This window comes from Pelodiscus sinensis, chromosome 3 (assembly GCF_052426305.1).
Source record: "Pelodiscus sinensis isolate ZL-2025 chromosome 3, ASM5242630v1, whole genome shotgun sequence".
Taxonomy (NCBI): Eukaryota; Metazoa; Chordata; order Testudines; family Trionychidae; genus Pelodiscus; species Pelodiscus sinensis.
The window spans coordinates 61,513,417-61,528,304 of NC_143054.1; the positions used below are offsets into that span (position 1 = coordinate 61,513,417).

The 14,888-nt window shown below is 42.2% G+C and overlaps 1 protein-coding gene across 4 annotated transcripts in view; it reads right to left on the bottom strand.

Moving 5' to 3' along the window:
• The window catches only part of IBTK (inhibitor of Bruton tyrosine kinase), a 116,881-nt gene that overhangs the window by 59,062 nt on the left and 42,931 nt on the right, over positions 1 to 14,888 (bottom strand). For all 4 annotated transcript variants that reach the window (XR_012902586.2, XM_075923811.2, XM_006115894.5 and 1 more), the window contains exons 12-17: positions 11,696 to 12,301; positions 9,956 to 10,042; positions 3,576 to 3,658; positions 3,454 to 3,491; positions 1,764 to 1,860; positions 1,010 to 1,111 (exon numbers count right to left, since the gene is read on the bottom strand). Coding sequence is in view for 3 of the 4 variants with exons in the window: in XM_075923811.2 (XP_075779926.2) it covers positions 1,010 to 1,111; positions 1,764 to 1,860; positions 3,454 to 3,491; positions 3,576 to 3,658; positions 9,956 to 10,042; positions 11,696 to 12,301 (1,013 nt within the window). In the remaining variant the exon portion in view is untranslated. The remainder of the gene's footprint in view (positions 1 to 1,009; positions 1,112 to 1,763; positions 1,861 to 3,453; positions 3,492 to 3,575; positions 3,659 to 9,955; positions 10,043 to 11,695; positions 12,302 to 14,888) is intronic.

A 14,888-nucleotide genomic window follows, 5' to 3' on the forward strand; every position in this document is an offset into this window, starting at 1 on the left:
AGAATTGTGCGTACATTTCAGGATGCAAAGCATAGTTTCTGTTTAGTCATTGATTTTCCCCTGTGACCACAAAAATTGGATATCCGGTCAGTCACAGTTAGCCGACAGGGTGCAGTTGGAACAAGCTGTAGTTGGGGGATTTTTTTCTCCCCCTCTTCTTTAGAAGAAAGCAGCGCTGTCCCTAAATAGGGCTGCTTTGACATGCAGGCAGGATACGGGAGCAGCTGCTGTTCCAGTTCAGTAGACAGACAACCATCACACCTGAGCCGCCTACATGCAGGTTTGTGACTAAATGCTTCCAGTGGTATTCTCCACCTGCATCTGACGACACTTGCCCATTGCGGTAGGACTTTTATCAAGAGGTAAATCTTTGGCATCAAGAGAGAGACCTTCACATATGAATGGATTTAACTGAGGCAGGCTTGCGAGTTCCATCCCCACTCGCTTCTGACTCCGACCATCGTGCACAGGCACAGGAACTTCAACATGTACACTGGAGGGAGAGCGCACAGGTTTGAGATCAGTTACCTTCTCCTAGACTGATGCACCTAAAAAGGCTTAGCGAGCTCAGTCTGCCCCGGTTTGGAATCAGAGTTTCCCTTGCCCTAGTAGTGTTGGTCCACAGCGCCTTATTCCGTATTATTCAGTGCAACCCCTTGGGATCACTCCATGGAGCACTTCCTCAATCCACCATCCTGAGGAAGCGTCTGAACGCTGTAATACTCCAGCGCGAGGGGTAAAGATACTTGATTTGAAATGATGTAATTGAAGGTGTAGACTAAAAAGATTTTAAATCCCTAACACTGGGCGGTCTGCAGGTAATGTGGCAATAGATATCCAGGCAAGACAGAACAAAGACACGAACTGGAGATTCGTTCCTTTCTTTCACAGCTACTGTCAGAATTAAGAAGCTCCATAATGCAACTCACAAAAAAGTACTACACTGATCTTCTAAACAACAACAACAAAAATGCAATCACTTCATTAAGGAAAATAGTAAAACACTCACGTTTTTCAGTAATGGCTACTTCACATATTTCTTTCAGTCGAGATACAAGCAACTGATCTGCTACCACCAGAACATTACAAATAAATTCCACATTTTGAGACTCTGGAAAATGAAGAAGCCACATCAGAAAGATGACTAGTTAAGTAAGAAAATACTTCAGTAAAGTTTTAACAAGGGTCAGTTTGTTCCACTGTGATTTGTAGGCAACATGGCAGAGGTAGCTTATAAAGGGGGATTTAAAACAAGACAAGGTGGCAATGGCTTTGCTAATCTTGTAGACAAGTTCTTCTAATGTACAAGGTGCAACATAGAAGAAAACACAGAGATGCTTAGCAAAAAGCAGAAGATCCTGCTGTCTTTAGCAAAATGAAGGCAGGGGGAAGACAACACTTGTGGTAAAAATCATAACTGACTCCAAAAGTATAAAATGATATCATACTGTTTGGAGTTTACCAACTAATAAAATTTGATTCAAAGGCAATACAATACTTTTTAGTAAACAATGTCAACTTATTGTGTAATTATCGTACCACTTCCTCATATCACCAAATATCTCTAATTTGAAAGTGTTATACTGTAGTGTAGACTATTCAACTTTCTGCTTCCTTCAGGTGTCTTTTCCTTATTTATTAAAATGAAAATAGCAGAATTATTTGAATGAGATCCAGCTCAAATCTATTGTTTTTAAAAACACAATGTAAATTGTTCATACCCCTAACTCTACAATTTCCAGACACAAATATACTGCCAGCACCTTTAATAGCAGGAGCTTCATCGGTATAGATGTAATCCAGGATAACCTGAAGTATGTCAGAATGGATTGGCATTTCCAGAGCTGCACAACAGGATGCCTAAAGGAAAAAGGGATAAGAACAGCACAATTTTAAAAACTGACCATTGGGGGGAGGGAGGGAGGTAATTACACAGGAAACGCTGGTTACTTCAAAACAAGTAGATCCCTCAAGAATCTCAACACCTGCAGTACTAGGTGGGATTGAAAGATGGGATTTAGTTGTCAGTACTGAGGCTGTATGCTACTTTGGAAAGTATATTCTGGTCAAAGTAGTCAGTGCTCATAAGGATTATTTGCATGGCATCTTCCAGGTTACCACAGTCATCTTGGTGGTCAATTTAGATGTAGACAGAACAGAAGTTGTGGGTATAGTTCTCCTACAGGTGGAATGTTTCCATATTAAGTGTCCTGCTAATGCGGCACTCAGTTCAAGGCATACTTGCTCTCCTTTTAATCTGCTGAGCCTAGGCACAGAATTGGTACCAAGAACATCTGAAGCCTCAATCATAACTTGGGTGGGACACAAGGTCTCCACAGGGACCAAACTCTTTTTGAGATGTACCCCTTCAGAGGAGAAGGGCTCCATTTTCTATGGGTTTTCTCCATGAACACACCTCAGGTAGACACAGGAGAATGTACTGAAATGGACAGGGCACTGTGTTCATTCAGCAATGTCTGGGTTGGAGGTTGGGTAAAGAAGGAAGGTGTCATATGGTCTGACTCTGAGGCCAGTTGCAAGGAACACTCCTTCTTTAAAAGATTCATTTTAGATCCTTTTTTTTCCCCCTTGAAGAATAGCTGGAGCGGTTTTACAGAATATGGAGACTCCCACAAGCAGTAGATAAAAATGGGAATTCCAGTCACTGACCAGAAAAGACTCCCAAAATGAGACGCACTACTTGAATCGAGCCTTACATACCCCGGGGGCAACAGTATCTAGCAGGGAAGGCACCTCTTGCTGAAAGAAGAAAGGGGTCAAGAAAATCCTCCTTGATCCCAAAATACAAGAGTACATAAAATAACTAAAGAAAAATAATAAAAAGGGCAATAAAGCTAAGAGACTTCAAAAGAAAGGCATACTAACGCTCCATTTCAGGCCAAGGTAGTTCAGAAGCAACTGAGTACAGTTCGTTCACATAGTCTTATGTAGCTTCAGAGCAGGCACAACCACCAAGAAATCCCTGGTACGTAGGGTGTGAGTGTACCTGAAGTGGAGCACTAATAGGGATAATGCTCAAAGACTAATATTATCTATAGGTCATTTATTAAGACCTACTTCAGGAAATTTAATACACCTCCAAGGATTTTAGCAGCCAATAAAATCACTTAAGGAATTTTATAATGCTACAGATTAGTTTGGTAGAAATTTCTTAAATAGTCATATACTTACTAATTCAAAGTCTGCTTTTACATAAAATTACAATGGCTCATAAAAAGCCTTAAATATGTTATTTAATCAGCTTCTGAATGGTTCAAAATTAGAATTTCTGCTAAAATTTTCCATTTTCTTACAATATTTACAAACTGTATTTTAATTTATATTCTAAGTAATGGAAAAATCTTATTTTAGCGACAGAGGAAAATCTGTCATTTACTTACATTAATGAAAAGCAACTAAAATGACATACATATTTTTAACTGGCAAGCTTACCTCAATCCAAGAACTGCTTAACATCCTATGAAAGTAGTCTGTAAAAAACAAAGTCATTTTAAAAGACATTGAGAGGGGCAAGGTACTGTGAATAACAGACTCTTCACATAATACATACATACCGAGTCTTGCACAGAGCACACATTTGTGACAAGGGAATTCCTTTCCATCTACAGATTTCATGGTCACATCACAGAGGTATGAACTAAAAGACATTTAGAACAGTTATAAGCCTAAAGTTATTCGCAAATATACACTCTTCTAAACAGCCATTTCTCATTTTGTGCCTGAAACCAGCTGTGATAAGACTAGGCTTCTTGTCCTCTCAACAAGGAGACAGAAAGCACTAATATTTCACTAGAAATACAATACAGTTACTTTTATGGTGATAAATATAACCAACAAACCTTCTCAACAGTTTTAAGGGAATTAAAAAAAAATTAGACAAGCTAACCAAAAGGCAAGCTAATAGTGAAGTGGATTTCCTCCAAAACCAATCCTATCTTCCAATTATTGCTTCAAGACAGGGGTCACAAACAGTTCTCTAGCACTATAAATCAAAGTATAGGCCACACAAAGACATACTCCATGCTGGACTCTGAAGTGTGGAGTTTTTGTAGATTTCTGTGCAGAATTATTATTTTAAATAAATTAATAGCCACTGGGAATTGGACAGCACATCTTTTAGACAAAATAATTTAGTGGCATGAAAAAAATCTATGAAAGGTTTTTGTAGTCAAAACTTAAGCATAACTTGGACCACATGAAGTGTATAGTCCATTCTGGTCAACTTCACATCTACAAGATTTGAAAATTAGTAAACTGCATGTTTTCATGTGTTTAAAACCAAAATTTCACAGTGTTGTAACTCTGGGAGTTGCAACCCAAAAGGAGGTAGGAAAGGGGAGTCACAAACTTGCAGGATTACAGAACTGCCACCCTCACTTTGTGCTACTTTCAAAGCTGGGTTCCGAAGGCAGCAGCTATGGTGATTCCTGGAGATGCAGGAGGTTCCTGGCAGTCAAGGTTGATATGATCTTCCCTGTGCTACCAGGAACAACCCAGCAAGAGGCTCCTACCTCCAAGATCTGACGAGGCTGGGGACAGACAGAACTTCCTCTTTATCTCCACAACTGCTCTTGGGTATCTCTCCTAGCTGCAGAAAGCTCCACAACCCTCCACCCACCAATCCCTCTCCCTTACCCCAGACACATTCACTTCCTCCCCATTGCTCTGCAACTGTAGATGGAAGAGTCACTGTACAGGATTGCTCCCCCTGCCAGATGCTCATTTCAATAAAAGTCATGTGGACTTGACAGGATTTATTGACTGAAGCTTTACAGCAACAACCAACATATAGGCTCAACCCCTTCCTTGGTAGACATGGACATCTGAGATAGGATACCAGTTGATATCATCACTCTACCTCATACTTGAGAATCATGGCCTTAAGCTAACAAAAGCAAGTGGGGGAAAAAAAAGATGTGATTCCTAATGCCATTAATTCAATGCCAAAATGGAGCCTTTAGCAACTGTCTTTCTTCATTCCTGGTCTCTATGCTGAGAACACCTGTTTTGTTTAGACACAATGCTCTCCGCACCCATGAAGTTCATTGGAACTATAAAACAATGTCAAGCTAACCAGGCGAGGAGGAGTATTGTACCTTCCACTAAGTTTCAAAACTGTAGCATAGGCAAATTACAATCTACTTCTTTCACAATATTTTTGTAAGCAGAAATCTCCTGCCTACAATTCTTGTCAAAGCCAGGAATTGCAGTTAAATCCACCAAACATGTGCATTTGTGCCAGATATGTTAGCAAACTGTTACACATTTACAAAAATAACTGCTGAATTTCTTCTAACATTAACATATTTACACACAGGGTAGGCAGGCAGGAGCTAGTGCGCTCCAGCTCCTGCCTATCTCCTCCTCTCCCCTCCCTCCCACTCCTCAACTGCCTCTCATATAGAAGCGGCAAGGAAGGGGTTCATGTAGCCATTAGTGTTAACCAATGAGCCCAGGCTTATCAATTAATCATGTAAATGACTACACAACAACAACCCTAATTTATGCAGGGACAAAAATATGCACCATTTTTAGGAACCTCACTGAATGTCATTGAAACTTTTGAGCAGTTTTTGCTACTTTGCTTGACTCTTCCCTATAGCAGTAGTATTGCCTTTCCTTGTATGTCAAAGAAGCTAACACCTGCTCAGAATTAACATTTAACTCTGCATTGTCAGTGATTTTTGTTTGTGCCTCAGCCTAGACAGTACAGGCAGCCCCCGGGTTACGTACAAGATAGGGACTGTAGGTTTGTTCTTAAGTTGAATCTGTATGTAAGTCGGAACTGGTGTCCAGATTCAGCCGCTGCTGAAACTGATCAGTTTCAACAGCGGCTGAATCTGGACGCCAGTTCTGACTTACATACAGATTCAACTTAAGAACCCCAGGCATCCCCAAGTCAGCTGCTGCTGAAACTGATCAGCGGCTGATTTCAGGAAGCCCAGGGCAGGAGCTTCCTGTAGTCAGCCACTGGTCAGTTTCAGCAGCAGCTGACTTGGGGATGCCTGGGGCAGAGCAGCTGGGGTGCTGCTGGGTTGGTCCTGTAGCGCCGCTGCTCCTCAGTGCTACTGGACCAACCCAGCAGCACCCAAGCTGCTCTGCCACAGGCGTCCTGATTCAGCCGCTGCTGAAACTGACCAGCAGTGGCTGAATCAGGACGCCTGGGGCAGAGCAGCTGGGGTGCTGCTGGGTTGGTCCAGTAGCGCCCAGAGCGGCGCTACGGGACCAACTGGCAGCGCCCCAGCAGCTGTACCACAGGCGGCCAGAGCAAAGCCGCAGAGCACGGGGGTAGCGGGACAGCCCAGATGCGCCGTGGCTGTCCTACTGCCCTTGGGCTCCGCGTCTTTGCTCTGCTTTGCTCCCCGTCTCCCTGGTCTGCAGGCCAGGGGGACGGGGAGCAAAGCCACGGAACACGCGGGCAGCGGACAGCCCAAACACGTCTGGGCTGCCCGCGTGTTCCGCCGCTTTGCTCCCCGTCCCCCTGGTCTGCAGACAAGGGAGATGGGGAGCAAAGCAGAGCAAAGCCAAGGAGCACGCGGGCAGCAGACAGCCCAGATGCATCTGGGCTGTCCGCTGCCTGCGTGCTCCGCTGCTTTGCTTCCTCTCCCTGGTCTGCTGGAGACCAGGGAGACAGGCCCTGTTCGTAACTGCGGATCCAACGTAAGTTGGAACCGCGTAACTCGGGGACTGCCTGTACATTCATTACTTTGTTGTACACTTCATGGATTGTGACATGTCAAGATTCAAACTAAGTGATTAAGTACATCAGTCGTGTGGCATTCTTGACAATGAACTGAACTTCCTAATTTAGCTGAATATTGTTTTAAAAGGGTTGGAAGTTCTGGTGAAACCTTCATTTTCAGTGTCAACATCAGCTCCTCTGAGTATGTCAAGTGAGCTGCATGGCATTATACAGCCTGAAATCAGGAATTTCAGCAAGTAATCACTGACTCTGAGGAAAGTGAAATTTTTGTTCCTCAATTTCAGTCATTTCCATTGTGCTTGCAATGTGTTGACTAAATCAGTTTGCAGCTAGGGCAGGGTTTAAAGATCTTTTTAACATAGCTGATCAATTTATCAAACTGGCATTTGCACAACTCATGACAAGAAACTATATGTGCATTACATGTAATATGGACAGCACTTGGCATTAAACTCTGGTGAACAGATTTCAAAGATTTCCCCGCGTAAGATGCACCGCTGCTCATGAAAGCAGATCCTTTGACAAAACTCACACAATATTTTGTAGTTTTAATTATAACTTGAGAAACGGTAGCATAGTTATTAGCATTCAAGTGAATGCAGTTGGCAAGCACTAATAGCTTTTTTGTCGGTGTATCTTCAGCCTCATCAGAAATTAAACAGAACACACAGTACATAGTTGTCTTGTTCAGCTGTGAATTTATTTGCAGTGACTGCAAAAGACTCATGAGTTAATTTAAGACTTCATCTCCTCAAAATTTGTAGCCTTTGGAAGGTAATCCTGTCATAACCTATTTGCAGTTGGCAAGCAACTAGCACTTCTGGGTGATCAAGTATTTCCAATGAGATATCAACATTTGCAAATGCATTCACAAGTCCCATTTGGCTAAATAATATGTCTCAAGCTCTCTGTCATCTTCTTAAAAAGAGATAGATCTGGTTTGGTTTGGGTTTTTTTTAAATGTTTGTTTCCTACTATCCATAGCCCTCTTTCCGCTTTCATGGGATTCCATGTCTAAATGGTGCTGAATCATTGCCTAATATGTGTGATCCAGCAAAACATAATTCTTTCCCAGATCCTCCACAATAAAGATTTTAGAGATTTATTTATTTGGGACACTCATTTTACACTTGAAATTTCACTGGTCTTCTAGTAAGCTTCAAATCATAACTCCCTTATAAGACCCCTTTTTTATTTTTAGATCATGAAAGATTTCCTGGTTAAGCCAAGGTGGTCTTTTGCCATACTTTCTATCTTTCCTATATAGCAGAATAGCTTGCGTTTGGGCCCTTAATAATGTTCCTTTGAAAAACTGGCAACTCTATTCAGTTGTTTTTCCCCTTAGTCTTGAATCCCATGGGACTTTATCTACCAGCTCTCTGAGCTTACCAAAATATGCCTTCCTGAAATCCACTGTCTCTGTTTTGCTGTTCTCCCTTCTACCATTCCTTAGAATCACAAAATCTATGATTTCATGATCATTTTCACTGAAGCTGCCTTCCACTTTCAAATTCTCAACCAGTTCCTCCCTATGTGTTAAAATAAGATCTAGAACAACTTTCCCCCAGTTGCTTTTTCCACCTTCTGAAATAAAAAGCTGTCTTCCATGCAGTCTAAGAACTTATTGAACTGTCTGTGATCCGCTGTGTTAGTTTCCCAACATATGTCTGGATAGCTGAAGTCCTCCATCACCACCAAATCCTGCACTTTGGATGATTTTGTTAGTTGTTTAAAAAAAGCCTCATGAACCTCTTCCACCTGGGTAGGTGGCCTAAAGTAGACTCCTAGCATATCATCGCAGTTTTTTTACCCCTTTTAGCCTAACTCAGAGACTCTCAACACATCTGTCTCCTATGTCCCTCTCCACCTCAGTCCAAGACTATGTCTACAATGCCCGTTTTGTGCAAAAAATATGCAAATGAGGCAAAGCGTGGAATATTGCCATACCTCATCTGCATAATTAATGAGGCTCCGTTTTTGTGCAAAAACCCCCTCCTGTGGAAGAACGGCTCTTGGACATTTTTTTTTCCAGGAAGAACGGCTCTTGAGCAAAAGTTTCTTGCGCAAAACCAGGCCTAATTAATTATGCAAATGAGGCACCGTGATATTCCACGCTTTGCCTCATTTGCCCCCGTTTTACGCAAAAAATATGCAATGTTGACATAGCCCAAGTGTATACCTTTTTAATATATAAGGCAACACCTCCTGCCTTTTTTCCCCCCGTCAACCCTTCCTGAGTAAGCTGTACCCTTCTATATCAATATTCCAATCATGTGTATTATCCCACCAAGTCTCTGTTAAACACAACTATGACATCGTTGGTATATTTACTAGCACTTCAAGTTCTTCCTGCTTATTATCCATACTTCTTGCATTTGTATATAGGCCTCTAAGATACTGATTTGATCTTGCCTCCCAGTTCTGTCTGCCTTGTCCCTCCTTTTTTTCTGCTATTATAGCCCACACTCCCTCCCATTTCTGACCCATCTCCCAGGTCTTCATGTTCTTCACTTACTTGTGGGCTTTGGTCACCTGCCTCCCCCCTCCCCATCAAATCTAGAGATGAGATCACTATGCGAATGTTCATATCTACCAATCCGTGAGCTGAGCCCAGCATATGATTCATCACTGACAAGTATCAATCAAAAAATCTGTCAAGTTCTCTTTTATTTTTATTGGACTAAGCCAACAGTGGCATCGGAGGATGAGGGGACAGTTCCCTGTATAATACCTTTTACCCTGCTGCTGTGAAATGACGGAGACAGGAAGTGAATGGGGGTGAAGGGTTACAGAATTTCTAATTGCAAACTCCAAAATCTACATGGCTTTAGTAGGAACAACATAATGTGTAGCCCTGTAACAGACAGAGTACATCAAACCGGAAAAAGTCATGATTTTTTTTCCTGACGTTACTATTCTATAATACAACAAAGCCATGGAAAATGTGAATGCACAACAATCAGTCATCACGATCGGATTCAGAATACTAACCCACTTTATGATTACAAGAATGTAAATACAAAAACAGGCAAATACAAAACATCTCTCTCCAACTGACATTGATTGTGAAATAAACACACACACATAAGTACTAACCGTTTGCAAAAAAAAAAGTCTACAAAATCTTGGTTGCTTCTGCTTTGTATCTGCTTAATTCAAACTGAAGTCACTGGTACTAAAAAGTAAGGTCAGGTACACACACATTTGAAAAAGCTAGACTTAAAAGCTTACCATTTTCTTTGGTTTAACTTTGGTTTGTTTCCATTTTTCTTGTTGACAACATTAATTTTTCCATTTTCTAGTTTAACTCCATCCAATCTGTAAGGCATAAATATTGTAAACCTCAACTCATATATATTATTGATAACAGTTATACTAAAAAGAAAAATAGGTTTGAAATTTAGCACTAAGTAGAATGTTGTGACCCTAAATGAAAGGCCAATAAATGCACTTCACGGAATCCCAGGAAGTCCATTAATAAACTGAGTCATCATTCAACATAGATATGAAAGGTATATGGAAATATATTACTAGGCTTCTCCTACTTAATTACTCCTATTTATTTATCTTGGTGCAAGTGACAGGTGGACTGTACCCAAATAGGTTCACCCATTGACACAGGAATGGTGCTTGCTACTTCTGAGCCATTCTTTGAGGAGATATTAATTACCTTGAGTGACAAGAGACATATTATGAGGGACAATTTGTAAATTGGGTGATCAGATATGGTAGCTTTATCAGAAGGCTGAGCGACATTTTTGTTTTTAAAATGACTGAGGTGTTCCCTGGCCGTTCTTTTATGTACACCCAGCTGTGATAACGGCTTCTTTTTTATGACCACAACTGAGTGCCCGAGAAAGCTGAACAACAGAGCCGAGTGTTAAAACCACAGAATGGGGAAAATTTGTTTATAAGGGTTAACTGTCCTCAATCCTTGTGACAAAGTTACAGAGAGGCACAAGACATAAAAACAGTAACATGGAGACATTTGTATAATAGCACAGATGATTTTATCTTGTATTATTATCAGGAGCACAAGACACCAGTTAACAGGGTTCCAGTTCTTTGCTTCATATTGTTTAACGAAATGATCAGCATCAACCATTGATTAAAAAAAACCATAAGAACGACCAGACTGGGTCAGACCAAAGGTCCATCAAGCCCAATATCTTGTCTTTCGGCAGTGGCCAATGCCGGGTGTCCCAGAGGGAATGAATAGAACAGGTAATCATCAAGCAATCGCACCCATCACCCATTCCTAGATCCCGACAGAGCCTAGGGACACCATTCCTAATAGCCATTAATGGACCTATTCTCTATTAATTAATCTAGCTCTTTTTTCAACCCTTTTAAAGACCTGGCCTTCAGAACATCCTCTGGCAAGGAGTTCCACTGGTTGACTGTGTGTTGTGTGAAGATGAGAGCCATGACTTCTTATGTATCACACAAAGGACCATATATGTGTCTCAATCTGCAGTAAGGAGTAATCTGGAAAGCTACATTATTTGCATCTAAACTCAAAACACAGGATGCGCCCATCTCAAAGCAATAGAATATATATATTTAGTCCAAGGTTTCCAAGATAGGATTAAGAAGAAACCAGTGCTGACGTACAGAGCTTCCTGCACCAGAAAGGCCCCGTGGCTCATTTGGGAATACATTGCTTTAGATGAAGAGCAACCTTAGTTCTCTTTTTTCCTCCACTCTCGGTTGCATTACGTAAGGGCTGCTCTCACTTGCTCTTAGAAAAGTGTAGGAATATGCTGACCTCAAATTCCTCTTAAAATATGCTGTGGGTCTGTGAAACATGGGGAAGTGGTAAACAGAAACAATCTGAGAATTATGTCAACCCAAACTACATCAGGAGTTAAAACTCTTCCATTTTCTAGATAAGCTTATATAGAGTCGGGAAGAGGGAGGGAAGTGAGCACCAAGAAAGTGCATAACAACAAAGCAAGAAATATAACACACCTTTCACTTAAATTGCTGAGACCAAATTTCTTTGCAGCACTTTGCAACATTTTTATGGGATTGACATCTTCACCAACAACTTTGCCTTTTTTAGAAGACTTGGGTTTGTTCTTCTCTCTTTCATTTATTAAGTGCACTTGATTACTTCTGTAAACCTCAAATGCAGATTTTCCATTAACATCTCCACTGAAACTCATTTTATTCAAATTAGAAATCATGTTATCTTGATATCCCTCTGTTTTTTCCTTATGCAGCATTCTTGGTTTGTAACCATGACTCAAAAGATCACAAGTGTCCATGTATATGAACTGCAGAAGGTATGTAAACAAATCTGGATGCACTTTCTCTATCATAAAGAGATCACATCCTACAGCATCTTCATCTTTACGATAGACATCTGAAGAGTCCGGTCGATTGTCATCTGAAATGAACAGCTTCCTGAAGAAGTCAGAGCGCATGGCCAAAATGTACTTGTGCGCAGGGATCATTTGAGTGCCAATCTGAAAAGTCACATCATGGATGTTGTCCATTTCATCTGTTTCCCCTAGCAATTTGCCAAAATCCTCAACAAAACTTGAAGATGACACACTTGGAATTTCATATAGGCTATAAACACAAAATGTTATTTTTATTTGATTAAATTTTAAATTCTATCATCATTGTTTTAAATGAAGAACCTCAATTTTTGGCTATTCTACATGACTATTCAAAGTTTCATACTGTATTTTTTATACAAAAAACTCAAATGGATTAAAAGGGCTATATAAGATGTATATGGTACTTTCAGAATTATTACACTGTCTATATCTATATATAGATATATAAAACAAACTTGTGACATTTTTCTAAAGCACCAAATAATATCACATTTTCTCTTTATAAATACTAAGACAGCCATTTCTGTATGAAATCATCAGCAGTGTTAGCTCTTTGCATGATATCCATGTCATTTTTCCTGCAAGGAAGTACTGACTACTGAAGTCCAAAGTAAAAATTCATGTTAAACGGTATGCTAGATATTCTAAAATCTAACATGAGAATGCAAGAAGTGCATCTTTCAATGTTTTGTTTACGCCAACATTACTTCAAAGAGTTTTTAAATTAAACAAAAAATTAAATAATTAACCTCTGCATTTTCCATTTAATATACAGTAGACTTCCGATAATCCGGCACCCTTGGGACCCAGGTGGTGCCGGATTATCAGAAATGCAGGACTATCAGGAGGTACTCTGGCAGGGGTGGGTCTCGTCGGAGGGGAAGCGGGGCAGGTGGCAGGGGTGTGCCAAACCCTCCCTCCTGCTGCAGGGAGGCAGAGCCTGCGAGCGGTGGAAGAGGAGAGGCGGTGACAGGCAGGCAGCCGCATTCAGGACGTTCTGGTCAGTTACAGTCACTCCGGCTGGATCCACAGCCGACACGCAGTTAATGTAATTTTCCTCTCTACTGCCGGGAGGAGGGGGGGCAGGGGAAGGTAGGGGTCGGTGGGAGAGGGGGAGGGGGAGGAGGAGGGGGCGAGGGTGTGCCAAAGCAGCTGCATTCAGGACGTTCTGGTCAGTTACAGTCACTCCGGCTGGATCCACAGCCGACGCGCAGTTAATGTAATTTTCCTCTCTACTGCCAGAGGGGGAGGGGGGAAAGCAGGGGAAGGTAGGGGTCGGTGGGAAAGGGGGAGGGGGAGAAGGAGGAGGGGGTGAGTTAAAGTACATTAATTGCGTGTCGGCTGTGGATCCCGCCCGAGTGATTGTAACTGATCAGAACGTCCTGAATGCGGCTGCTTTGGCACACCCTCATCCCCTCCTCCTCCCCCTCCCCCTCTCCCACCGACCCCTACCTTCCCCTGCCCCCCCTCCCCGCAGTAGAGAGGAAAATTACATTAACTGCGTGTCGGCTGTGGATCCAGCCAGAGTGACTGTAACTGACCAGAACGTCCTGAATGCGGCTGCTTTGGCACACCCTCGCCCTCTCTTTCTCCCCCTCTCCCTCTCCCACCGACCCCTACCTTCCTCTGCCCCCTACCTTCCGGCAGTACAGAGGAAAGTTACATTAACTGCGTGTCGGCTGTGGATCCAGCCGCAGTTAATCAATTACTCTAACAACTTGAAGCAGCTGCCGGAGCACTTCCGGGTTGCAGTTGGTGCCGGACCATCAGGCGTACCGGACCACTGGATGCCGGACCACTGGAGTTTTACTGTACTACAGGACATCTCTGAGAAACATGGAGACTACATGTTAAGAAGGATTCTATGATACCTCAAGTACATTAGATGTTGAAGTACATTATAAAGGTAGCTTTTAAGGTGGACTTTATTATAAGAATTTGGCTTGAATATTTTACCTTTGGCAGATTAAGGGCTGGTCTACACCCATTAGGCCTATCTATATCACTCAGAGACCGGAGGGGGGGGTGCCGAATTGCATATTTGAGACACTGACTTGAACACCATGTACACTGTAGCTAGACCAATGGGAGAATTCTTCTGTCAACCTAGTTGCTGCCATCTTAAGAGATGTAGATTCACTCAAGCAACAAAAGAACCCTTCTATCACTGTAGCACAGTAGTCACCAACCAGTAGATCGGGATCTACTGGTAGATCGGGATCTACTAGTAGATCTTGGAGCCTCTGACAGGTGATCCTGACTGGTTTGGCTAGGAAGCTATCAAGTGCTGACACTACAGTTGCCGTCCCACCCACTGTCATGCTGCTCCTGCCCTTTGTCTTGGGGCTGCCCCCCTGGGAGCCTCCTGTTTGTTGTGCAGGCTGTGGGGGGGAGCACTGATGTCAGGGTGTCCTTCCTCCCCCCTCGTCTGTACCTATCTCCACACAGAAGATGATGGATGCTTGGCAATGCAAATCTCTGTCACTCTCACATGCTGTGTGTCTCTCTGTCACTCACAAACACACTCTGTCCCTCACTCATCTCCAGACCCAGCACATGGGGAGGCTTGTTGTTACTTTTACTGCTTGCAAAGTGTGTTACTTTTTGGTTTGGCTGGTCTGTACATTTCATAATTTTCATTTCACTCTTCGCTTAAATTTAATTCCTTGAGTAGTGAGTTCTAAAATGCATGACCCGAGAGAGGCAGAACAGGGGGTCTCCACATGCTGTCCTTGCCTGCAGACACCACTCCTGCAGGTCCCATTGATCAAGAATGGGGAACTGTGACTAGTAGGAACTGTGGGCTCAATGCTTAT